The 23,739-nt window shown below is 53.4% G+C and overlaps 3 protein-coding genes across 7 annotated transcripts in view; 1 reads left to right on the top strand and 2 right to left on the bottom strand.

Moving 5' to 3' along the window:
• The first annotated feature begins 505 nt into the window (after positions 1-505).
• Positions 506-3,745, top strand: cks2 (CDC28 protein kinase regulatory subunit 2). The gene is made up of 3 exons (XM_088621962.1): positions 506-810; positions 1,658-1,785; positions 2,147-3,745. The coding sequence occupies exons 1-3, from the start codon at positions 752-754 to the stop codon at positions 2,188-2,190; spliced, it is 231 nt and encodes a 76-aa protein (XP_088478088.1). The 5' UTR covers positions 506-751; the 3' UTR covers positions 2,191-3,745.
• Positions 3,746-4,328: 583 nt separating this feature from the next.
• On the bottom strand, positions 4,329-10,346 carry cimap1d (CIMAP1 family member D). 4 transcript variants are annotated; one of them, XM_088621957.1, is made up of 5 exons: positions 9,943-10,343; positions 9,186-9,367; positions 7,200-7,310; positions 6,255-6,368; positions 4,329-5,172 (listed from the first exon to the last, which is right to left on the bottom strand). In XM_088621957.1, exons 2-5 carry the CDS (start codon positions 9,232-9,234, stop codon positions 4,688-4,690), a joined length of 759 nt encoding a protein of 252 aa, XP_088478083.1. In that variant the 5' UTR covers positions 9,235-9,367; positions 9,943-10,343; the 3' UTR covers positions 4,329-4,687. The 4 variants fall into 4 exon arrangements, with proteins under 4 accessions (XP_088478083.1, XP_088478080.1, XP_088478082.1 ...); XM_088621954.1 differs by having other exon boundaries at positions 4,329-5,175; positions 9,943-10,342; XM_088621956.1 differs by lacking the exon at positions 9,943-10,343 and adding an exon at positions 9,749-9,911 and having other exon boundaries at positions 4,329-5,175.
• Positions 10,347-11,558: 1,212 nt separating this feature from the next.
• The window catches only part of cpamd8 (C3 and PZP like alpha-2-macroglobulin domain containing 8), a 56,675-nt gene continuing 44,494 nt past the window's right edge, over positions 11,559-23,739 (bottom strand). The window contains exons 39-43 of one of the 2 annotated variants that reach the window (XM_088621917.1): positions 23,481-23,591; positions 21,201-21,413; positions 17,930-18,004; positions 14,160-14,346; positions 11,559-13,298 (exon numbers count right to left, since the gene is read on the bottom strand). In XM_088621917.1, coding sequence (XP_088478043.1) covers position 13,298; positions 14,160-14,346; positions 17,930-18,004; positions 21,201-21,413; positions 23,481-23,591 — 587 coding nt within the window. In that variant the 3' untranslated portion in view covers positions 11,559-13,297. Of the gene's footprint in view, positions 13,299-14,159; positions 14,347-15,426; positions 16,736-17,929; positions 18,005-21,200; positions 21,414-23,480; positions 23,592-23,739 lie in introns of those variants that run through there. The other variant, XM_088621918.1, reaches the window with a different exon arrangement.

The raw sequence follows: 23,739 nt of genomic DNA, 5'->3' as shown, positions 1-23,739 counted from the left end.
CGTAGAGAAAGTTTAACGACGGCTATATCTTGCGAACTGAGCTCGTAATAAACAACAATTATATAATAATGGTCATAGCCTAAATTGGAAACATCGTTCTTGTTGCATTTACAATTAGTTTCGTCATACAGGAGCCTCGTATTTAAAAAAAAGACTTTAAAAAACACTCTGTCACAAGGACTGTCACAAAAATACCACCAAAATACAAACGGAATCACTTTCAACACGATACTTTACCTCATTTCCTTTAAAAATTGGGTCAACACTACTATTAGGAGAGTCAGTCATTCCATTACATAATCAGTATATAAAGAAATTACGTTAGTAAATTATCCACCCTGTAAAGCAACAAAAAACCGCCAAGTGCAACACTAGAGTTTAGTGAAATGAGAAGAAATTAGCAATCTGTCGTGAAACTGTTCTCTCTTCCGGCCATGTTGGCTCTTGACGTTTAATATACTTACAGTTCAAGCGGCCCCCCTGGAACTTGAGCCAAAATGGCAGCAGTTTCCTCTCCCAGCGTCTGACTCAAACGCGAGCTCGGGCGGGCCTCCTGGCAGCCGTTTAGCTTTGCCCCGCGCGGCTGGTCCGTTACGGCCAATCAGAGCGCGAGAGCCGGCAGTTTGAGTTTAAATCTTTGGTCCCGTGCGGGGTGAAGTGCGCGAGAGCTGGGGAGAAGCTAACTGCAGCGCGAAACCGGGCTGAGCTCTGAAAGCGAGCGGAGAGTCGACTATTTGATAAAGATTTAAACATGTCGAAGAAGCAGATCTACTATTCTGACAAATACACAGACGAGGAATATGAATACAGGTATGCCACGTATTCTGTGGTTTGTTTTCTTTCGTCGGATTTGCGCTTCAATATTACAGTATTATTGTAAAATAATCTGTTCCGAATGTGTATAGATTTGGGAGCAGGAAACACTCCTGCAAAAAAAACATTAGAAACATTAGATTTATTTAGGTTATTTGTAGTTTAACCCGGAACCAACGCATTTTTGTATCCTGTTTATTAGATTTATTCACTTGGAAAACATTTTTTTTTGTCTCGCACAGACTCTCAGCGGTTTCAGACTTGTTACTTGCAGATTAATATCTCGTTTTCAATAAATGCCAAAGCCTGTAAGGCGCAGGTAACTATCTAGAACCAGGAGGTCACGCTGGCTCACTGTAGTAACCGTGGAAGATTTTCGTGAGCGATAAACGTCGATAAATATGAGCGAAATCGAGATCCTGTGTTATTTTCGGCAGTGCAGCTCGGGTCCTGGCGAAGTGACAGGTTTTCTAGCGTGTACAGCGGCTGCACAACTCTTATTTTCGACGGAAACAATTGCATGTTGTTTTAATTTCTAATGCATTTGGCCGATCTGTTTTCCTGCACTTGCAGCCGATTATACGGCTGTCTGGGTGAAGCATCCAGCTCACCTGGGACTCGAACCCACAGCCTTCCAGCCAGGAGTGGGGAGCTCCGGGCACCGCTCCCGGCTGCCCCCCACCCTCCTGGGGTGTTACAACAGACCGATCTGGACAGCAGTGCTCGGTGCACTTCTGTTTGCATGGTGCTTCTATGAGCAAGGGAGGGGGCTGCCTGATCTGGGCAAGAAACGCTGTCAACCTGATTTAAGACGACCTTTGACCCCCCCCCCCCCCCCCCCCAGGCACGTGATGCTTCCCAAGCAAATGTCCAAGCTGGTGCCGACGTCCCACCTGATGTCCGAGGAGGAGTGGCGCAGCCTGGGTGTGCAGCAGAGCCAGGGCTGGATACACTACATGATCCACAAGCCAGGTAGCTGCGTCCTCCCGGCTCGCGATCTGTTCCAAACGGCCGTCTCTGACCTTTGACCTGAACCGAGGTCCCTACAACCCCGCTGGGGGCTGCAGCAGGAGAAGAAGATCACGCGTCCGGTTCTTCCGTTTTGGGTCGCTGGTGTAAGTTTGAGTTTGGGGGGGTCTGGGGCTGTTGCTGCTGTTGTTACAACAGAAAATTCATTTAGAGACGTTGAACGTCGAACCTGGTTTCAGGGCCGAACGTGACTCCGGCCCACAGAAATCAGCCGGTTCGAGCCGAAACGTGTGTCTTGAGGGCCGCAGCTGTATCGAATCCCAGAGGAGCCCTGTTCAAGCTCAGTGCCTGTTTGTCTTTCCAGAGCCGCACATCCTGCTGTTCCGAAGGCCTCTCCCGAAAGAGTGAAAGAGGAGAAGACGGCGGGACTCCCATTTTCATCCCATTATTCTTCACACCAAAACTGCCATCAAGAACCTGGGCAAACGTGTGTCTGCGCACGTGTGCGTATGGCTTTGTATGGTGGCTGTTTTGAGTTGACATTAGGCCTAACTGTAATCTTTGTAAACCCACGCGATGAAAAGCCTGACAGACTGGGAGAATATCCAAGACCTGACTCCCGAGGCCAGCAGAGCGGGGTGGGTGTGGCGTGCAGGGAGCTCCTTCTGAAGGAAACATCCAGCTGGGCGCAGACATTTCATTCCCTCTGCTGGCCGCCTGGGCTCAGAGCGTCGCCCGCGGCAGCCTGCGCTGCTCAAGTCAGCCCCTCGGTTTGAATGGGGGCACTGCGGATCTGGGTCTCCCGATGGCTGCTACTGCCAGACTCGAGTGCTCTCCTAACTGGGCAGAAGCCACCTGCGCCTGCTGGTGAGCTCTCTGGGCCCAGGGCTGTCCAGCCCTGCTGCTGCTGCTGTCCCGAGCACCTGCTGCGTTTCAATTCAGCCTGACTGGGCTAATAACTTCATTAGTGCTTCCAGGACAATTCTATATATATAGAAATTCCTCATGTCAAAGCTTCAGAACTGAAAATCAAATTCTAATTGGGGTTTCATTAAATTAACGAGCCCAGCTGGAATAGGACCCAGCAGAGGCCTGAACTGGGAAGCCCTGCATTAAACAGTAGTACTGGACTCTGTGAATGAGTGCAGTAGAAAAGAGTTCATATTATTTATTACTCATTTTGTTCAATCTTGAGAATGTATCATTAGGAATGGATCCTTTTCCCAAGACAGTGCCTGGAGGTCCCAAGTATATCTATTGCATTGGATTTCTTTTAGTAAAAATCTAAAAGTTTTTCATTTTGTTTTCAGTGGGCGTGGATCTGGCAATTGCTGGAGTCAGGTTTCACTTTTATGCTTAATTTAGCGATATTGAAAGTGCACCATGGAGGTCACAGGACGCTGTAGTCTTCACAAAGCCGAAAAAGAAATGCTTCTTTTTCTACTGCTTGTTGTTCTATTATAGCTACTCTGTAGTCCAGTATTCTCCTGTTTTCTGTAACGGAGCAGTTATTGTCGACTCTACAGGGGATACTTTAAATAGTGCAGTTAGCGAATAGCTGCAGAGGTGTTAAATTCCACAGCCCGCACCAGTGTTTAAATCTGTAGCCACTGCGGCACTTCTGAATCTAAGACGGTTGCTAAAGCAGAAGGGCTTGACCAAGGGTGCAGATCTGACCTCTTTATTTCGCAGTCCGCATTTTTGACATATCCTGTAGCTGTTGAGAGCTCCACCACGAGTTTTGCAAAAAGGACAATGACTGTTACAATTCACTTGGTTGACCGTCCTCCCCCGGTTAATGCTTGGAAACCCATGTTTGCTTCAGTTCCACTTTGGTGTGATTTGTCTGTACCAATCCGTCTTCGCAATTGTATTTTAAATCTTTCTATTTTATTTTTACCCCCATTGTTCTCCAATACCTTTTTTTATTTATTTGAATACTGGAACATGTTCTTCAAATCTATTGTGACTGTTTTATTTTTATAAAGTTTGTAAAATCTGTATTTATACTGTTCTGACAAAACGAGGTCAATGGTGCAGGCAAGGTCTAGTTCCTAGTTACTATTTGTTTTTTCTTATTGGGACTCATTTGAAACTTTTAGAAGGGCCAACAGCTGTTAGTTGAGAGAAGCTGTTATCTCTTGAGATCCCCAGCTTCTCAAGAACAAGGAAAGTCAACATGACTAATTAACTAAGTCCTGAGTTTATTAAAGGGCTCAGCTGGAAATAAAATCAGAAACCTTCTAGCCCTACAGGAGTGGACTTATGCACATCTTCCCTGAGGTATTTCTTTGGTTTCACTGTTTGGAACTCCCTGTTTGTACAGAGGTCCCATCTCCAGGAGCTGGTCATTTATAACAAGCACCTTATTTCTCATTCTTATATTATTTTAACATCTAATCTGAGCTGTAATAGTATCTATTTGTCAGATTAAATGTGAACCTGTCTATTTTTTTAACAGTCCAATATGTGAATGCACCAACGAGAGAGGGGCCATCTATTGTGATACTGTAAGTGTGAGTGAAAACGCAAACAGTACACGTGGCTGATTAGAAAATAATTCAGAAATGTTTTATACTCGTAAAACCAATAGTTGCAAAAGCGTAAACACAATAAAATCCCAGAACTGAATGTGCAAGAGCTCAGCTCTGCTGTGAGGTTTGACGTGTGCAGCTCTCGTCCTTCTGCGGTGTTGCAGAAAACCTTAGACCTGGGTGCTGATACAATCACCCCTCAGAAACCGGCCATCCTCTCAAACACTGAAGAGGAAGAGCGTCTACTGTGCCACCCACACTGAGAAAGGAAGCCGGTGGACTGAAGTGAAGATGCTCGATGATAGGCTGTGCACGAAGGGGGAAAAACATCAGACTGAGACGTTTGTGATGCGATACGGACACGCGGGGCTTCAGTCTGAAACGTCGATGACGAGTGGCGTCACGAACTCGGAGTGCCTGATCCCCAGGGAGAACGCAGGGGCGCGGGGCTTGTGGGCCGTGACCTTCTCGGCGTCGTGCGTGCCAGGGCCCGGCTTCCTGGTGGCGTCGGAGGGCACGTCGTGGCGCCCCAGCATGGAGAAGGCGGGCCGTCGCGCCAGGTAGACGCTGGGGTCCGTGCTGTTGTAGCGCCCCGGGCCCGGGGTCCCGCACAGGTCTTCCGAGTGACTCCCCGACCTGGTGCGCCCCGACACGGTGTAGCTGGCGCTGGCGGGTTTCGTGGGCACTCTGGAGCCCAGCAGCGCTGGCAGAGTGTACCTGTTGGGGGGTGGCACAGCGTCCACGGTGCGGTACCTGGTGCGGGAGCCCATGGTGTAGGAAGGAGGTCGGCACTGCCTGTTCAGAGGTGGGGCCTTCTCTGGGCTGTAGGCCCCGGGCCCCGGAGTCTGGGAATGACCTGCTGGAAAAACATCCATCCATAGTCGACTTCGGAGGCCTGGGCTTGCATAGAACAGCTTTAAAATGTATATTCTCCTTCATCTGCATGTGTATATACAAGAACCAATAAAAACAGCTGAAGGAGGATCTTTGATTCTTTGGAATGGAATGCAGAGGAACGAATCCTGTAAGTGCAAGAGCCCTGACTTAGAATCTCACTGCAGTCTGACTACACACTACAAAACACATAAGCACGGGCTCCTTTTTAATGAACAGTGCAAAGGAAAGCTGTTCTTTTTTTCCATTAAAGCCATTTTCAAAACGCTTGCTCCCTTCCCTAAGTGCGAAGGACACGGCAGCTACTGCAACTGAAACAGACTCCGCCCGTCACCCCCACTTGCTCTTCAACTGCAATTTAACGAGCTGTCGGAGCCGGGCTCACCCTGCGACACCGCGGAGAAGTCAAGATGGGCTTTAATGGTAATTGTCAGTTACGCACAAGGAAAGGTACTTCTGCTGATGCCTTGAATCTCGATTTGATAAATACCTTGCACATTTCAAATGAAGTTGCACCTCCTCTGCAGCCTCCTACATTGTTGACATGTGCATCTCCTCTGGGCCCAACGTGACAGACCCAAACCACAGCACTCGCATGAAATGTCACCTGAAATCCCCAGCCGGCACTTCATTTCAATGACTAAAAGAGCACGGTGAACATGAGACAAGATCCCAGCCCATCGCAAACGCCCAGTGGTTTCTCACCCACAGCTACTGGCTAGGAATTGTGTTGTCCCAGTCTGATTACTATTCAGTTTACACTGACCTTTTAAAAATAAAAATACATTTGACCGTCTGACGCGTTCAGAAGTGTGTAAATATGGTATCAGAAGCGCGGCCGAGTTAACGTCCTAATGTGTAACGTCTTTTTCACAGGCTATTAAGCGTAAAGATACTCTATATACTTAATAGGTGTATCTGACATAGCGAGGAGCAAAATCAAAACTGAAAAGTAATGTGTTGTCAGCATCACAGGTGACCTCACCCCCCCACCCCACCCCGTGTCCCAAAAATATTTTCGGATTGTTCCGATGGGAAGCCTACCAGAGCCTCTAGCCCGGCCGAGCATGGAGAACGCTGGGCTGCCGTCTCTTCCAAAGCGGGTCAGCTTGGCGTCGATGTAGTACCGCGGGCCAGGACTGGAGTCCACAGAGTACACTGTTCGCGTGGACAGAGGGCAGGGACGTCAGACACCGCCGGGCTGGACAGACTCTGCCTGCCTCGGTCAATGTCCAGTTAATCTATCAAGCATCATTCGTAGGCAGTGTAGGGTCTATCAGCACATGAAGCATGCTTTCATTTACAAAAACACCTTCAAATTTAAAACGCATTTTAAAAATTCAGCTTTTACTATGATTCTGTTGTGCAAAAAGTCCTCTGTAGTATTATCCAAAAAAAAGGCTCAGAATTTGATTTTATTCCTCAAGGTGATGCATCTCCAAGTATTTTGCCAAAACATATTAAACTGTGTTTTTAAGGACAGAGTCCCTGTGATCTTATGCAGTATGTTTTGGCAGTGCTGTAATGCCCACAGTCCAGGGCTTACTAAGTAGTGCTGAAGGGATTGTGTTAATTAATAAAACCAGATCCAGATTATTCTTAGTTTTCTGATAGTTGTGAGGTTGTGTGATGCAGTCTTGAATTATCTGGTGAGAGACCTCTCTCTCTAGTCAGCCATGCGAACCGCTGGTTCATTAAACCAGGCGGCCGATGGCGCCCTCTAGTGGCACAGTGCGAGCAAACATTTGAATGAGACGGCAATGCTTATAACAGCTATTACACACAAAATAAAGCACAGCCATAAAGCGTTCGTCCCTTCAAGTTATTTAACATATATGAAGACCCATTAAATCTGAAATGTCCCATTTTCTGAGTGGCTGAAATTTTAAATAATATTCTAATCAAGAATAGTAATTAGTTCCTTTGGTGTCAGGTATTCTGAGCTCAGTCCCAGAGTCCCCTGCAGCGGCTGAAAGGAGAGGCACTCACTGACGCTGCTCATCCTGCTGTGGAAGGAGTAGGCGGGACCGGCGGGACGGGTGAAGTCGTGCCCAGCGAAGCCGATCGTGGGCGGCAGGGCGTATCGGCCTGGCCCAGGGCCTGCAGACACAGGGGACAGACGGGGTCAGGGAGACGCAGGGGACAGGCAGGCTGAGGCTCAGGGAGACGCAGGGGACAGGCAGGCTGAGGGTCAGGGAGATGCAGGGGACAGGCAGGGTCAGAGAAACACAGGGGACAGACAAGCAGGGTCAGAGAGACACAGGGGACAGACAGGCAGGGTCAGAGAGACACAGGGGACAGACAGGCAGGGTCAGGGAGACGCAGGGGACAGGCAGGCTGAAGCTCAGGGAGACGGAGGGGACACACAGGGTCAGGGAGACGGAGGGGACAGGCAGGGTCAGAGAGACACAGGGGACAGGCAGGCAGGGTCAGGGGTCTTGTCAGTATAAACAGGCAACCTCACCCCAGCGTCCCAAAACTAAAGATTTCAACAATGACTGTACTGCCTTTAAAACCTCTCCCAACACGTCTGGGCAGCTCAGCTCTTACATTCAACCACTTCCTGTTCCTGTTCCTCTTCAGTGGGGCACCCCCCATGAACCCCAGGCACCTGAGGCAGTATAGAACCCCAATTACCCCCAGGCCCCTGAGACAGTATAGCACACCAATTATCCCCGTTGGCCTGAGACAGTGGGGCACCCCCAGGAGCCCAAGGGACCTGAGACAGTAGGGCACCCGCATGAACCCCAGAGATGAGACAGTGGCGCACCCCGATAAACCCCAGGGAGATTAGACAGTCTGGCACCCCGATAGACCCCGAGCCCTGCCTGTGATACAGCGTGGCACCCTGATTATCCCCAGGGACCCCTGCTGCCTTAGGGATCCCCTTGATCTGCAGTCGAAAAGTTTCCCAAACTCGAAGCGCACTCACACACATGTGTGCTCCTTTCACAGGGACTGCGAACCGTGAATCGACAAATTCCTCACAGGCTGCTGAGGAATTTTAGTCCTGCTTACTACCGGAGGTGAGAAACCTTTAAAACCCACTCTTGCATATGGAGGTGAAATAGTTCCTGCCCTTGGCAGATCTGAGCTCGTTTCAGACGGCCACTGCACTGGCTGAGATCACAGCTCCTGTCTGTAGCTCCGGAGACAGACTCCGGCCCAGAGTCCATTTCAATTCACTTCGAGGTGCTTTATTGGCAAGACCAGTGAGTACAATCAGTCTGGCCAAAGCAAAACAAATACAACTAACTTAAGAAAAACTAGAGTCATTTACAATAAAGACACATCATAAGATATTTACATATAAACAGATGGAGCATTACTGGGAGACAGGCTCACTGTTCCTCAGGCTGTGACAGGAGATCACATACTGGGCTGCCAGTTCAACTGAGTTCCCTCCTCCCTCTCCCAGTAGGACTGGGACCTGTTGTGATTCTGGCAGGTGTGAGAATTCTGGGATTAGATTAGTAAATTTGGGGAAGAATGTTTCTCTAATCCCAGAGTATCTGTCCCAGTGCAGTAGGAAGTGCACCTCTGTCTCCGAGAGTCTCGGACACTCCTGCGGTTCTACAGGGGCATGACGCCATGACGCCATTCTCAGGCTCCGACACGCACAGTTGCGTGGTGGCGGCTCAGGGGCTCGTATTTATGATGCTTCGGAGGGGGCAGGTTAGTGACGCGAGTTGGGAGTTTTCAATCAATCAATCCAAGTTTATCACATGCACAACAATGCAGCGTGCAGCAGTAATTGCTGGCAATGAGATGTCTTTTCTGCGAGCTCGCCAGGGGGAAATAAGAAGAAAATTTACAAAATTAAAAAAGTTACAGAACAAAGTTACAGAATAATAGTGCAATAAAAAAGGAAAAATTAAGTTTCGCTCCTCTTGAAATCGTTCTCGGTCTAAAAATCCAAAGAGAATCACCAGCTGAAAGTCTGACAGCCGCCAGAGCGAGCGGCAGCTGACCTACCCTTCTCCCGGCCCGCTATCGGGGGGCGCCTCTTCTCCGTCTCCCCCATCGCCTCGGGGGCTCCCCTGGGAACTGTGGGGGCTGCTGGGGGGCTGGGACGAGTCCAGCACGGACAGGGTCAGGGGTCCGCACTGGCCCCCGGTGACGCTCTTCCCAGAGGATGTGACGTACCTGGGCGCAATCTGGAAGGAAAAAATAATCATCAAAAATGAATTTAAGCTGTAAATTAAGCGGCCACCTTTCAAAACCTTCTCTTCCACTGGGTAGGGCGGGATTGAGCTTTTGTGCAGCCTTTTCAAACCCGAGTTCGCAAGGAAAAGAACCCTGCCGATGCACTTCGATACTCGAGCGTTTCAAACTGGGGCTTGAGGGCTTTTTTAATCGATTCTTTGACCGATAAGCCTGATGGGAAGATCACCCGAGATGGCTACAACTTATTACAAACAGGTCGGCATCCCATTCTGCCGCCCTGTTCAATCCGCTCATTTCTTTGAGCCCCTAGCCGGCCTCCAGCTGTGGCGCACCCACGCACCGGGGCAGTGGAGCTGCCCACTCCCACGCACCGGGACACGCGGAGCCCTCGAAGGCGCTCTTCTGCGGTTCGGAGAGGGTTGGACCGGAGTTTCCGGCGCGCCCCGTGGCTCGGTCCGGCTCTCGCGGGGGTGGGGGCGACCCGGTAAACGAGCCCCCACGTGCTCTTTCCCGCGGGGGCCGCAAGGGGACTCCGCTCACAGCCCACAGGTCCGGACCTGCTTACCAGACCTCGCGTGGGACGAGACCGCGCTTCGCAGTGGAAGAGTCCGACTCAGTCGTGGACCGGGACTGGCGCGTCCCAGAGCTCCCGTTGCGCTTAAGTACCCGGCCCGGGATCCGGGACAGAGGCGGGGGCCGAGCGTGAGGAGACGCGCGGATGTGTCATCGCGCGGATCCCATCTCCTGAAACTCGATATCCGAGCGAGCGGACCGACCTGCCTCCCGCAGGACCTCCGGCGAGCGGTGCCGGCTCGACTCGGCTCGGCTTTTCTCGCTGCCGGGGAGGCGCGGGATCGTCCCAGGAGAGTGGGCAGGTAAGACCCCCGGAGCCCTGGACCCCCGGCCCGGAGGGCGCTTCAGAAACCGACACTGGGCGACTGAAACCCACCAGCAGCTGCGAGCAGTAATCAAGGTAACTGAAAACTCACCAGCTACCGGCCTGAACAGAGACGGGCATTAAACATTAACAGGGTCTAACTCACCGCGGCCGCGGGATTTGTAACTCTACCCAGATCTTTTTTTTTTAAAGAAAAAAAAAGATTAATCACGAACGACACCAGAGACTGTACTGGGTTGCCACCAAACAGGGCGACAACAAAGGCCTGGGCTCCCAACGTGAAACGAGTCGAGGGACAGGGAGCGCTGAGCTGCTGGGAAACTGATCACAGGCCTTATTTTGAGTAAATATGGAGGAGGGGTCAGTGTGTCTGCAGGGTGTCCAGTCCTGGTCCTGGAGGGTCAGTGTGTCCGCAGGGTGTCCAGTCCTGGTCCTGGAGGGGTCAGTGTGTCTGCAGGGTGTCCAGTCCTGGTCCTGGAGGGGTCAGTGTGTCCCCAGGGTGTCCAGTCCTGGTCCTGGAGGGGTCAGTGTGTCCGCAGCGTGTCCAGTCCTGGTCCTGGAGGGTCAGTGTGTCCGCAGGGTGTCCAGTCCTGGTCCTGGAGGGGTCAGTGTGTCCCCAGGGTGTCCAGTCCTGGTCCTGGAGGGGTCAGTGTGTCCGCAGGGTGTCCAGTCCTGGTCCTGGAGGGTCAGTGTGTCTGCAGGGTGTCCAGTCCTGGTCCTGGAGGGGTCAGTGTGTCCCCAGGGTGTCCAGTCCTGGTCCTGGAGGGGTCAGTGTGTCCGCAGCGTGTCCAGTCCTGGTCCTGGAGGGGTCAGTGTGTCTGCAGGGTGTCCAGTCCTGGTCCTGGAGGGGTCAGTGTGTCTGCAGGGTGTCCAGTCCTGGTCCTGGAGGGGTCAGTGTGTCTGCAGGGTGTCCAGTCCTGGTCCTGGAGGGGTCAGTGTGTCCCCAGGGTGTCCAGTCCTGGTCCTGGAGGGGTCAGTGTGTCCGCAGCGTGTCCAGTCCTGGTCCTGGAGGGGTCAGTGTGTCCGCAGGGTGTCCAGTCCTGGTCCTGGAGGGGTCAGTGTGTCTGCAGGTCTTCTAGGCATCTTCAAAGCAGCAGCACCCGAGGAGCTGGGAGGATATTTAATAATTAAGATTTTATAATCTAATTAAGCTAAACAGGAGCTGATTGGGACCATTAAGAGCTGTTTTGGAACAAAAACCAGCAGAGAGAGAGAGACACCCTCCAAGACCAGAACTGAACACCACCAATTCTAAAAAATAAAGAAAATGCTCATAGACCAAATCAGTTGTATACAAAGTTTATTTTTTAAAAAAAGTACAGTATTTGAAATTGTTTGGGGGCATAACAGTACATTATTTCAGATTACATCCTTTACAATACCTCCAGACTATGCATCAGAGCCAGTAGTATTGGCAGTCAGTTTCGGGGGTCCTGCTGTCAGTGACAGTGAGTCTGAGAGTCTTGCAGCAGGGGTCCCATTCTGCAGAAAGGACTAGAAACGACAGCTCCTATCTTCTGCATTGTCAGCGGGGAATGAAAAATAAACCGCAGGAAAAAGGATTTTCAATCCTTTCATAGGAAGTTAATAGGTTGCCGAGCTTTAAAGCCTTTTCTGTTAAAAAGTAAACTTTTGTTTTGAAGAGACAAATTCAACGCTTATCACCCCTGAATGACAAAGACCAAACTGACCCTTTGAAATATAAGCGATCACCCCACACATCAGACTATAAATGACTTAAAGGGGACATCCCTCGACCACATTTCTATTTTTGAATTTCCCAGCTCAGACGATTTTGTTCAGATCAGTCACAGCAAGTGAGAAAAGAGAACGCCACTCATGTTTCACCTTCTCTGCTCTGCAAGATTCCCGAGAGGTCTCGGAGATCCTTCTGCATTTTGTTTTGCATTTGTAGATTCGCACTTCAGAAAGACACGACTTAAGGGCTGTTGTCTAACCTGTTTTTTGATTTTGAAGGTGTGCTCGAACATAACGGTCGTTTTGGGGTTGGAGTAGCATGACCCTGTCTGTAGTTCTCTTTACTCCACTTCCTGCACTGAATATTTACTAGAACACGTAACCTTGTCAGTTGAATACCAATCCATTACCAGCTTACATCAAAAGGACATTCACGAAAATGTTGAATTTGTTTCAAGAAGGCTGAAGACTGAAAGGGAAGAAATAAAGGTTTATTCTAACCTGAAAGGTACAAATAAGAAACAACATTTCCGCTGTTGAGCTTTCTTGGGGTGTCCAACCAACAGGTGTTCCACTTTCTCCACACCAGAAGCAGGTTCAACAGCCCAGACAATGGGTTTCTCGTTTGTACCTTTACTCGTCCTCTTCATTTCGACGTTAGGGATAGCAGACACGGAAACCGCGTGAGAATAAATACTGCCAGATTCAACTAAACCGCTAGATTTATTACTTTTAAACAAGAACATTGAAATGTTGTATCACCAAATCAGGTGAATGTCGGAGCGTTACTTCATGATAGCGTAAACCTATACTCAATAGCACCACCTACTGGGCGTCGGACGCAAGTACAACCGGCAAGGCAGAAAAGAGGTAGTGGTTCCCTTCCTGCTCTCGTGCTTCAGACATGGGGGGGTCAAAGAGGCCAAAGGCTGAGGTGGGGGGGGGGGCAGATTGGGGCTACAGAACACAAGAAACATTTATAAGGACTCAAAAGCACTAACTACAAAAATAAATACCACAGATAGAAAAAAATAATACTCCAAATAGCATTTTCGTTCTCCGGTATAATTACAAACATAAATACTCATTTTTTTTTCCCCGTCTAGCGATTATATAAAAACAGCGTACTGGGACCAGTTTGGAAGGAAGGGGCGCTACAGTCGTCTGGGGGGGGGGGGAGGGCAGGCCGCTGGTCTGGAGAGCGCTGGCCCCAGTGACCGCAGCTGTCTGGCTGTGCTCGCCTCCTGTCGGGTCCGTCCCACATATTCACACACAATGTACAAGCTGAGCGAGCTCTGCGGCGCTCCGGCCCGGGGCGGGGAGTTCTGCAGTGCAGGGGGAGAGAGAGAGACAGAATCACAACGGGTCCCGATCCTACTGGGAGAGGGAGGAGGGAACTCAGCTGAACCGGCAGCCCAGTGTGTGATCTCCTGTCCCAGCCTGAGGAACAGTGAGTCTGTCTCCCACTAACGCTCCATACGTTTACAGTATATGTAAATATTTTATGATATGTCTTTGTTGTCAATGTCTGTAATATGTGTGTAGATTTTATTTTATTTTTATTTTGGCAACACTGATCGGCACCCATCAGTCCTGGGAAAAACTAAGGTTTGCTGGATGAGGTGTTAGTGTGGCCAGTAGGGGGCGCTCACCCTGCAGTCTGTGTGGGATGCGACAGCAGCCATAGTGCGCCAGAACGCTCCCCACACACCAGCTCTCAGTGGGGAGGAAAGCAGAGTGATGAAGCCAGTTCATAGATGGGGATTATTAGGAGGCCATGATTGGTAAGGGCCAATGGGAAATTTGGCCAGGACACCAGGGTAACACCCCTACTCTTTTCAAGAAATGCCCCATGATTTTTAATGACCACAGAAAGTCAGGACCTCGATTTTACGTCTCATCCGAAGGACGGCACCTTTTTACAGTACAGTGTCCCCGTCACTATACTGGGGTATAAGAACCCACACAGAGTGCAGGGTGAGTGCCCCCTGCTGGCCCCACTAACACCTCTTCCAGCAGCAGCCTCAGCTTTCCCAGGAGTCTCCCCTCCAGGCACTGACCAGGCTCACACCTGCTGGGCTCCAGTGGGCTGCCAGCTGAGAACTGCAGAGTGACAGAGCTGTGGGCAACATCATCTCTTGCTGTGCGGTCACCTCCCGCGACCGACATAGAGGAAGTGGACGTACCATCGCTCAGGGGTGTCCTCGGGGTCCGTGGGCTGGGGTTCGCTGCCAGGTGGTCTGCCTGCCTCGCTGGCGCCCTCCCCTCGGGCTGTGGCCGTGTCCTCGCTCTCCCCCTCCGGCAGGAAGGGCTCGCTGTCATACTCATAGGAGTAATAGGACACCTCCGCCAGCGAGCTGGGGTCCTCCTCTCCTGGGGTCAGCAGGGCAGAGTGGCAGGGCGCTCGTTAGGACATTGGGTAAGACTTATCACCAGGATTTGGAGGTTGTGACTGGATTAAACACCCTCCAGAAAGAAGCTGAAGGTTACCTGCACAGGGCTTTGATAATACAGACAAAAACACACTGTACAATTTAACAGGTAAAATAATCTGTGAGCTGGGGTGTCCAGTCCTGGTCCTGGAGGTCCAGTGTGTCCGCAGGGTGTCCAGTCCTGGTCCTGGAGGGGTCAGGGTGTCCAGTCCTGGTCCTGGAGGGGTCAGTGTGTCTGCAGGGTGTCCAGTCCTGGTCCTGGAGGGGTCAGTGTGTCTGCAGGGTGTCCAGTCCTGGTCCTGGAGGGGTCAGTGTGTCTGCAGGGTGTCCAGTCCTGGTCCTGGAGGGGTCAGTGTGTCTGTAGGGTGTCCAGTCCTGGTCCTGGAGGGGTCAGTGTGTCTGCAGGGTGTCCAGTTCTGGTCCTGGAGGGGTCAGTGTATCTGCAGGGTGTCCAGTTCTGGTCCTGGAGGGGTCAGTGTGTCTGTAGGGTGTCCAGTCCTGGTCCTGGAGGGGTCAGTGTGTCTGCAGGGTGTCCAATCCTGGTCCTGGAGGGGTCAGTGTGTCTGCAGGGTGTCCAGTCCTGGTCTTAGAGGGGTCAGTGTGTCTGCAGGGTGTCCAGTCCTGGTCCTAGAGGAGTCAGTGTGTCTGTAGGGTGTCCAGTTCTGGTCCTGGAGGGGTCAGTGTTTCTGCAGGGTGTCCAGTTCTGGTTCTGGAGGGGTCAGTGTGTCTGCAGGGTGTCCAGTCCTGGTCTTAGAGGGGTCAGTGTGTCTGCAGGCTGTCCAGTCCTGGTCCTGGAGGGGTCAGTGTGTCTGCAGGGTGTCCAGTTCTGGTCCTGGAGGGGTCAGTGTGTCTGTAGGGTGTCCAGTCCTGGTCCTGGAGGGGTCAGTGTGTCTGCAGGGTGTCCAGTCCTGGTCTTAGAGGGGTCAGTGTGTCTGCAGGGTGTCCAGTCCTGGTCCTAGAGGAGTCAGTGTGTCTGTAGGGTGTCCAGTTCTGGTCCTGAAGGGGTCAGTGTTTCTGCAGGGTGTCCAGTTCTGGTTCTGGAGGGGTCAGTGAGTCTGCAGAGTGTCCAGTTCTGGTTCTGGAGGGGTCAGTGAGTCTGCAGGCTGTCCAGTCCTGGTCCTGGAGGGGTCAGTGTGTCTGCAGGGTGTCCAGCCCTGGTCCTGGAGGGGTCAGTGTGTCTGCAGCGTGTCCAGTCCTGGTTCTGGAGGGGTCAGTGAGTCTGCAGGCTGTCCAGTCCTGGTCCTGGAGGGGTCAGTGTGTCTGCAGGGTGTCCAGCCCTGGTCCTGGAGGGGTCAGTGTGTCTGCAGCGTGTCCAGTCCTGGTCCTGGAGGGGTCAGTGTGTCTGCAGGGTGTCCAGTCCTGGTCCTGGTTCTGGAGGGGTCAGGGTGTCTGCAGGGTGTCCGGTCCTGGTTCTTGAGGGTCAGTGTCTGTAGATTTTCTATCTCTCTTCAAAGAAATGATGCCTGCAGAGCTGGGAGAAGCTGTTCAGTTAGTCCCATTAAGCCACAAAGGAGCTCAGTGCGATCGTTAAGATCTGTGCTGGAATGAAAAGCTGCAGACTCTCCTGCCCTCCAGAACCAGGACTGCCCACGTGGTTCTGCTGGACCTGGGACGCCCCAGTGTCCTGCTGCTGTATCTTCATCCCCAGGTGCGATTTCTTTCAGTTTTGTAAATGAGGCCTTGTTTCAAATTTGATTTACTCTCTTAAAAAAGTTGAATGAGAGTCATGATTGGTATGAACCCTGTGCTAACGAGCAGGTTTCAGGATAGGTGTGCAATATAAGCAGTGGAATCAAGCTGAAAGAAAAACTGACTCATTTTAGGAGTTTCTAATATAGTGTCACCTCTACCTGTGTCTGATCATCACCTATTAAGAGCTGTTTAGTGAAAACGAGGAAGCAAATCCTTCATTTTCAAGCTGAGGAGAGACTGCATAAAGTTCTGTACTGGGATATTTCATCCATTTTCTAAAAGGCAATACTGTATCATCCTGTGAATGAGAACAGCACATGTGCAGTAACACCTCCTAACCAGCAGATGTCGCCTTGTGCTCACTAAGCGCAGATCACGACTAGAGATCCAGTATCTGCAAGAGAACCTCAAGCTTGTACCATTGGCGATCCACATAACCACTCTCTCTGTAAAAACCTGTTGTTAAGGATTAATTTCTTAATGGGTGGAACAGAGCACAGGACAATGCTAAACAGATTTTTCATGAACGTTTTATAGCTGTTGAATACATGAAAAACCCTTCCTTAATAGTTTTGGAATGATATCCCAGCTCCAGGCTCATCCAATGCAGTGCCATTAATGTACGTCTCTGATGACCTCTAAAACACAGCGTTAAAGGGAGATATTATTATTTTTTAAGGACCGGCCTTAATTTGCAACACCAGAATTACTGGGATCCAAAAATCTTAATTTTGAGTTCGAATCCTTAAACAGAATGGTTTCTGACACCGGGCCACACATAGCAAGTAATTCCCCTGGGGAAGTCCTGGTGTTTTACAGGGAAGCTGTCTGGAACTGCTCAGCGGGGCTCTCACGGGGTCGGGACACCGTGACCTTCGGCCGGACTCCCGCTCTCACCCTCAGACTTCTCTCCCGCGGGATTCCCGCTGCTGCAGTCCGTGCTGGGACGCAAACAGCCGATTTCTTTTTGTTTCTTTGTATTGACACGCAACACTGCCGGTTTTAAAAAAAAAAAACGCCCAGAACCGAGCGACAGGGTGGGGGCGCCTTTCGGTTTACACGATGCCTTAGGGTACACTTTGCAGACCCAGGGGAAAACAAAATCACCAAAAACCCGGAGCGTTCTGCGCCATTAGAGGCGGCGAAGGCGCTGCGGCACGGAGCGGGCACCCTCTCCGGCTACATTCCTCTCCGAGAGGGAAGCGATCCGCCTCCGACCGGCAGCGCGGCGAGGGGACAGGACAAGGCTGGAAGCCGTCGTGTTTTTCAGGAGGCATGTGTCAGGAGTGACAGAGTTCACCCCCCCCTCCTCCTCCTCCTCCTCCTCTCTCCTGCGAGTTGGAGCGTGTGCGCTGCAGGGTTTGGAGTGCACTGCAGACGAGAGCAAGTTCCGACAGCAGCCCGTCACCGCTGTCTGCCCCGCACTGTATAATCAGAGCTGGGCGACTTTCAAAAGCAGGGAAAGAGGGGGTTGGGGATTGGGGGGGCTGCATTCGACATGCATTGACGCTCTGACACATCTGCGCCTTTGAAAAAACGCCTGCCTTGCCTTCCGCCTCTGAAGTCGGGCTGTGTCCCCTCCCCACAAGACGGCCCCGGAAAATGGCAAACACTCCAGTACGTGTACGTGTCAGCAGTGCGAATGCCGCCCTTTCAAAATGCAGTTGTGCAGAGGCCACACAGGCGTCAAACCACTCTCCCGCTCCGGAGCGCCCTGACCCGCTCCAGGGTTTGTTGGCTACATGGCTGGAGCTGGTAAATCCCTGGAGCGGCTCGGCCTGGGAGTCTCATTCCTGGCTCTGCTGGGCCGAGGCTGGGGGGGGGTGGTGTACCTGTCTGCAGAAGGACGGGCTCCTGCTCCTCCACGGCCCCGATCCCCAGCTCTCCCTCGTCCGGGACGCTCTCCACTGCGGGGAGACACAGCGCAGTCACACCGCCAGCAGCAGCACAAGAAACATGACAAGTAAGAAAAGTCATCCAGCGGCTCTGTCACCCTGCAGCTCCCAGCTGGCAGCCCCACTGGAGCCCAGCAGGTGTGAGCCTGGACAGTACCTGGAGGGGAGACTCCTGGGAAAGCTAAGGCTGCTGCTGGAAGAGGTGTTAGTTGGACCAGTAGGGGGCGCTCACCCTGCAGTCTGTGTGGGTCCTAATGCCCCAGTATAGTGACGGGGACACTGTACTGTAAACAGGCGCCGTCCTTCAGGTGAGACATAAAACCGAGGTCCTGACTCTCTGAGGTCATTAAAAATCCCAGGGCGTTTCTCAAAAAGAGTAGGGGTGTTACCCCAGTGTCCTGACCAAATTTCCCCCCTGGACTTTACCCATCACGGCCTCCTAATAATCCCCATCTCTGAACTGGCTCCATCACTCTGCTCTCCTCCCCACTGAGAGCTGGTGTGTGGGGAGCGGACTGGCGCATCATCCAGGTGGGGGTACACACTGGTGGTGGTGGAGGGGATCCCCATTACCTGTAAAGCGCTTTGAGTGGAGTGTCCAGAAAAGAGCTCTATAAGTGTGAGAAATTATTATTAAAGAGATAAAAACACGAGCAGGGTTGGCCGATCCCAGAATCTCATCCCACTTTGTCTTACAAGGCCTCTGCCAGTCCTCGGCCACAGCAGCCCGGGGCACTGAAACATCAGCAGTGTGTCCAGCCCACACGGGCCTGCAGCGCAGGGTGTGTTCATCCTTCATCCCACTGGAGCAGCCCGAAGAGCTTTCGGAACGGGTTTCCGGAGGGTTTTTCCAGAACATGGGAGAAGGGGGAGGATGGGGGGCTCTGTAGGATCTGGGAGCCAGAATCTGCTCTTGCTCTCTTGAAAGAACCAGTCGCTGGAACCCGATGACACGCGCATGGACGGTGCCCAGCCCGGCACTCTCTCGGTCTCCAGGGGTCTGCCTGGACAAGGGCGTCTCGTCTGGGGGGGGGCAGTCGAGTGGCTCTGCTGCGGACCCCAGCTTTACCTACTGCCACAAGGGGGGCTTCTCGGCCGCCAGGCTCGGCCTCAGAGAGGAATTCTGCTCTCGCAAAAACCCGAGACAACGGCGCTCTGTCACTTGGGACAGCCTGTAATACAGGGAGGGGGGAGTCAGCTGGGCCACTGCTCTCCTCTCCGAAAGCTAATCTGCTGATCTGCCCTCACCTGAACAGCTGTTCCTCACAGGCTGCTGTGCCGGTGTGGGGGCGGGGGGGAGGGGTGGGGGTGAGGGGGGGGTCGCCTTTCCAATAGGGCCTGCCCAGGCAGATCCCAGGTACCGAGGAATTCTCGCCTCTCCCTGCTGATCCTGGGGGGGGGGGAGTGTTTCGTTTTGCTGTCTCCAACAGCTGCTGCAGTCCCAACTCTTCCCTTCCAGCCTGCCTGGCTTCTCCATACGGCTCTTCTTCATCCTGATTGGTTTTCCAGTAACCTGTTGGTCTTTGCGCAGTAAGGGGTGCAGAAGCAGTCTGGGATCGAAACCCAGCGACCACTAACCACTCACACACAGCGGCTGCAGTTAATCACCTCTGTGCAATGCATTATGCACCTTTTGCATGGATTACCATGTTTTTTTTTTCACTAGTACGGATTTATTGTTCTCTATAACATATTTATTGATATTGTTTGTAACTATTTCTTGTGTGCCATTTTGTAATGCACTGTCTACACTGTGCGGTACTGTGCCGTCTGTCGTCCTGTGCATGTCCTGAGAGATCAGCGGGAATTATAATTCCCGTGTGCCCATGGCATCAAACTCCTCTACTCTACAGCAGTTTTATTGTGAATCAGCTCGGCCAGCAGTAGTCTGACGAGGACGGGGTGCGGTTTTCTCTAAAGCCTGCGCTCGCCGGACCCTCTCCTTCTCTTTCAGCTGGGGGGGGCGCATAAGTGCTCACAGCAGTGTTTGCGTGGGCTGGATGAGCGAAGCAGCCTTCCCAGAGGGCCCTGCTCACTCGCGCTCGCCCGGGGCTGCCAGCCTGGCCCAGCGCCGCTCCCCCTGCTCGCCCAGCTGGGATCGGTGCCACCCCCCCGGGCACTGGACACCCGCGGCGAGACTGGGGTGAGGTCAGGGCGGCGGCTCTCCGGTTTCCCCCCCCCGCCGGCCTCCGCCTTCCCAGTGCCACTCTTCGCTCTGTTGGCCTGAGCTGTGGTGTCGCTGGGAGCTCTGGGGATTCTCAAGGCCCCCCGAAGGAGAAAAGGGAAGCACGCTTTTCCTGCGAGGGTCGGGGCGAAATCTCTCGGGCTCCTCCTGGACAGATCCCACTGATGTGCTCGTGAGTAGCAGCAGCAGAATGACTACAAACGAGAGCAGCCCTTCCAGCCCACTGTGGACACTGGGGGCTAACGGATCCCAGGGTCTCATCCAGCTGTTTCCTGAAAGAGGGCAGGGTCCCTGGGCAGCTCGTTCCAGACTCCCCCAACCCTCTGTGGGTCAAGAAGTCCCCCCCCCAATCTCGGATTTAATAATACTTCCTTGTTGCAGCAGCAGGGGGCAGATTGCAAGCAATAAAAGCTTTTTTTTATTCCTGTTCTCCTCTGGTAAGCATCTCATCTGTCTGCACATTTGACCCCCTGGATCAGTGAAAACAGCCCAGGGCACAACCCAGAACAATGACAGCAAAGAACTGCAACACTTTTTTCATACTTTGGGGTGAGAAAGAATACAATTTACTTGTCAACGCTGCATGCAGATCACGTTGGAACTTCTCCGCAGTGAAATGTCGGCAGCGCAACCTGTGTTTATTCGCCCCACATCCCATGTCATTGCAAAGACTAGTGAGCGGGAAGGGCCACATCTCGTCACAGTACGTGGGAACTTGCGCGCGGGTTTGCGACAACATGGTGATGTACGGTGCTTTCACCAAGTTCACGATGTGGTGCTGGGTTCGAAATCTGCACAATTCTTCTGTGCTGTCACGGAATTGATTTTGTGACCCAGATTTAAGAAACTGGGACTGCATTTCCCCTTTAAAGCAGCGTGGTGCACCAGCCTCACTAGGGAAGAGCCAGCCGGACGGTACAGGCCGCAGGTGGGATTTTCTGTGCAGGAGATGTGGCACTGGATGGCGGGTCAGAACTGGGGCGCCCCGAGCGAGCGAGCCAGCGAGACGGGCGCAACACGTACCCGTGGGGCACTGGTTCAGGGGCACCTGCTCGATGCGGGTGCCGTTGCGGCAGGCGGCCACCTCCATCTGGCACTGGTTCTGGTACAGGCCGCCGTCGGAGCCGCACACCGGATCGCCGTCGTAGCCGCAGTCCCGGGCGCAGGTGCAGCGCTCGGAGCGCTCCTCCTCGGGACAGCCGAACACGTTGTGGCAGGAGCCGGGCTGCACGAAGCCTGGGGTCGGGACACGAGAGGGACACGGCGTAAGGACACGCTGGCGCCTCCTGAGCTTGGGCAAGCAGGCCACCAGCCGGAATAATGAAATCACACGGGAACGACGGTCCAGTGGGTTCGCGACTGAGGGACGGGATTCCCCTGGGGCCGGGCAGCTGGTTGGAAACTGGCCTCCCAGCAAGCTGAAGCAGCTGGTAATCGACCAGGAGGGGCGACAGATCTGGGTGGAACCAGCAGGACTCTCTGGGACTCACATCCCTTCGAGAGGAAAGCCCCCTCCCCAGATCTCAGACGTTGCTCGGCTGAGCTCATCTTCAGGAGCGAGAGCCCGACCCGTCTGCAGCAGGGCACGCCCTGGGCTTCACGCTCTCGTTGTGTTTGAAAGGCAGACGGGAGAAAAAACACAAGGCTGGTGCCTCTTGATACAAGGGCCCGGCGGTCCCCTGCAGTTTTCCTGCTGATCGCGGGGCACTCTGGCTGTCCTACAGAGCAGCGCGGTCGGTCTCGAGTGTTTCGAGAAGTCTGGGGGCTGGGGAGGGAGGTATCGTTTGGCTGAGGTCACAGGATGCCACCAGTGACCATTTAATCACAGCCCAGAGACCGTGACCTCCCCTCTGGCCCGCCTCGCAAATCTTGCCCCTGGCCTTGCAGACGGGCCTGTGGGTCCGGGGCCTCCTCTGCTGCGGCCTCTCACGCCCCCCGCCCCCCCCCCCCCGCCGCCACCGGCTCTCAGCGCCTCTGTCAGACAGGAGGGAGGCCCAAGCCGGTGCCCCAGGGCCTGCCTGCCTCGGTTTGGGCACGGCCCCCCAGCCCCGCGCAGCAGGTGTCAGCGCAGACAGCAGGCGGAGGACGGGGAGGAGGAGGAGGAGGAGGAGGAGGAGGGGGGGTGGTGTCCCGCGGTGAAGCGAGCAAGGCCAGGAAAACAGACCGTCAACAAAGGCAGGGTCACAGCCGTGTTGCCGTGGCGACGGATGGCAAAACGCCGGAGTTTGTTGTAGCAACTCCATTCCGGCCTAATGAGAGCGTGTCTCTCGGAAACGCTAATAACAGAGGGCTGCTGCTCCGAGATCTGGGCCCAGGGAGCTTCCCTCTGCCTCTCCCCGGTCCACCACCCCGCCTCACACGTGGCGGCAGAACTGAACACTGCGCTTTGGGAAGATCAGGCATGAGGGTTGAAAGGAGAGGGGAAAAAAGTTTTAGATTCTCCTGCGGGAGGTTTCCAGCTCGGAAAGACCTGGAAGAAGAGCAGGTCGATACCTCGGGCGCTCAATGTGACAAAATCCAAGGGTAGGAAGATCGTGACAGGCGCGGGGGGGCAAGGGCGGCCCCCCTGAGGGCGTGTCGAGCTCTGCGAACACGGGTTCGAGCCGGGGGCCGTGTTGCTAGCTGACGTGACCCTGCACTCCGGGTCGGGGTGGCTCTGCCCGTGACGGGCTCGAAGACGAGGGGCTGGAAGGCGGGTGGGGCGGGGGAGTCCGCCTGCTCCCCTTCCTCCGCGTGCGGATCTGGGGGTCACCCGGGACCTGAGAGACGCACGCCTGGCGACCGCAAATCGGGTGGGTATGATGGGAAAAAAGTTGGCGCTTAAGAATTTATGTGAAGACGAATGTATAAGGGGCCCCGCTCCCCAGACAATCAGACCCCACAGCTGGGGCCAGATGTTCTTCATCTCCCTGTGATCATCATCATCATCATCCTGGGTGTTGCCCTGTAGAGAACAGAGGCACACCCCTGCCTGTTCCGTCACTGGCCTTGTGTATGCGTCTCCTCTTTTATATTGGGGGGATGTGCTGTAAGACGAATTTCCCCAAACCAGGACAGTAGAGCCCGAATTTAACTGAACTGCGAGAATCGACAGCAGGGGGGGGTCTAGAGGCCTGGGACCCCAGGGGACCCCCCACTTTCTAAAGACCTGGAACCGTTTCTTTGGGATGAATTAAGGAGGCGACCCGATTAATCCAGCCATTCAGAGAGCGTTTGGTGCCGAGATCGGAGCCCCAGTTGCCCTAACGGACCCGCTCACACCCCGGCGCCCCCGGTCTCGAGACGGCGGGCAGGCAGACCTACCGCTCCAGTGGCTCGCCGAGCTCTCCACCTCGTTGCAGGTCGTGCCGTCGCAGAGCTCGCGGGCCAGGGGGCTGCTCTGGCTGGCGTTGTAGAACCTCGTGGCCTCGAACGCTGCGAGGGAGAGAGACCCCGTCACGTCCTCCGCCCTCTCGGAGCAACGCAGAGCCAGCCACTTGGCCCACCGCGCCCGCTGGGCCTGCTGGTGGGTGACGGCTCTCGTACTTATGAGCCCCGAGCTTTGGGGAAGAAAGAAAAATGC

Source organism: Lepisosteus platostomus, chromosome 27 (genome assembly GCF_059453375.1).
Source record: "Lepisosteus platostomus isolate fLepPlt1 chromosome 27, fLepPlt1.hap1, whole genome shotgun sequence".
Lineage (NCBI taxonomy): Eukaryota > Metazoa > Chordata > Actinopteri > Semionotiformes > Lepisosteidae > Lepisosteus > Lepisosteus platostomus.
This window is presented reverse-complemented; position numbering and strand designations above follow the sequence as displayed.

Excerpts from the sequence above, each read along its gene's own strand:
- cks2 (XM_088621962.1), top strand. The coding sequence starts at position 752 with ATGTCGAAGAAGCAGATCTACTATTCTGACAAATACACAGACGAGGAA. Across the intron at positions 811-1,657 it reads GACGAGGAATATGAATACAG|GCACGTGATGCTTCCCAAGC; the intron begins GTATGCCACGTA and ends CCCCCCCCCCAG. Across the intron at positions 1,786-2,146 it reads CTACATGATCCACAAGCCAG|AGCCGCACATCCTGCTGTTC; the intron begins GTAGCTGCGTCC and ends TTGTCTTTCCAG.
- cimap1d (XM_088621954.1), bottom strand. The coding sequence starts at position 9,234 with ATGGGGGAGACGGAGAAGAGGCGCCCCCCGATAGCGGGCCGGGAGAAG. Across the intron at positions 7,311-9,185 it reads GATAGCGGGCCGGGAGAAGG|GCCCTGGGCCAGGCCGATAC; the intron begins GTAGGTCAGCTG and ends CTGTGTCTGCAG. Across the intron at positions 6,369-7,199 it reads CAGCAGGATGAGCAGCGTCA|TGTACTCTGTGGACTCCAGT; the intron begins GTGAGTGCCTCT and ends CCACGCGAACAG.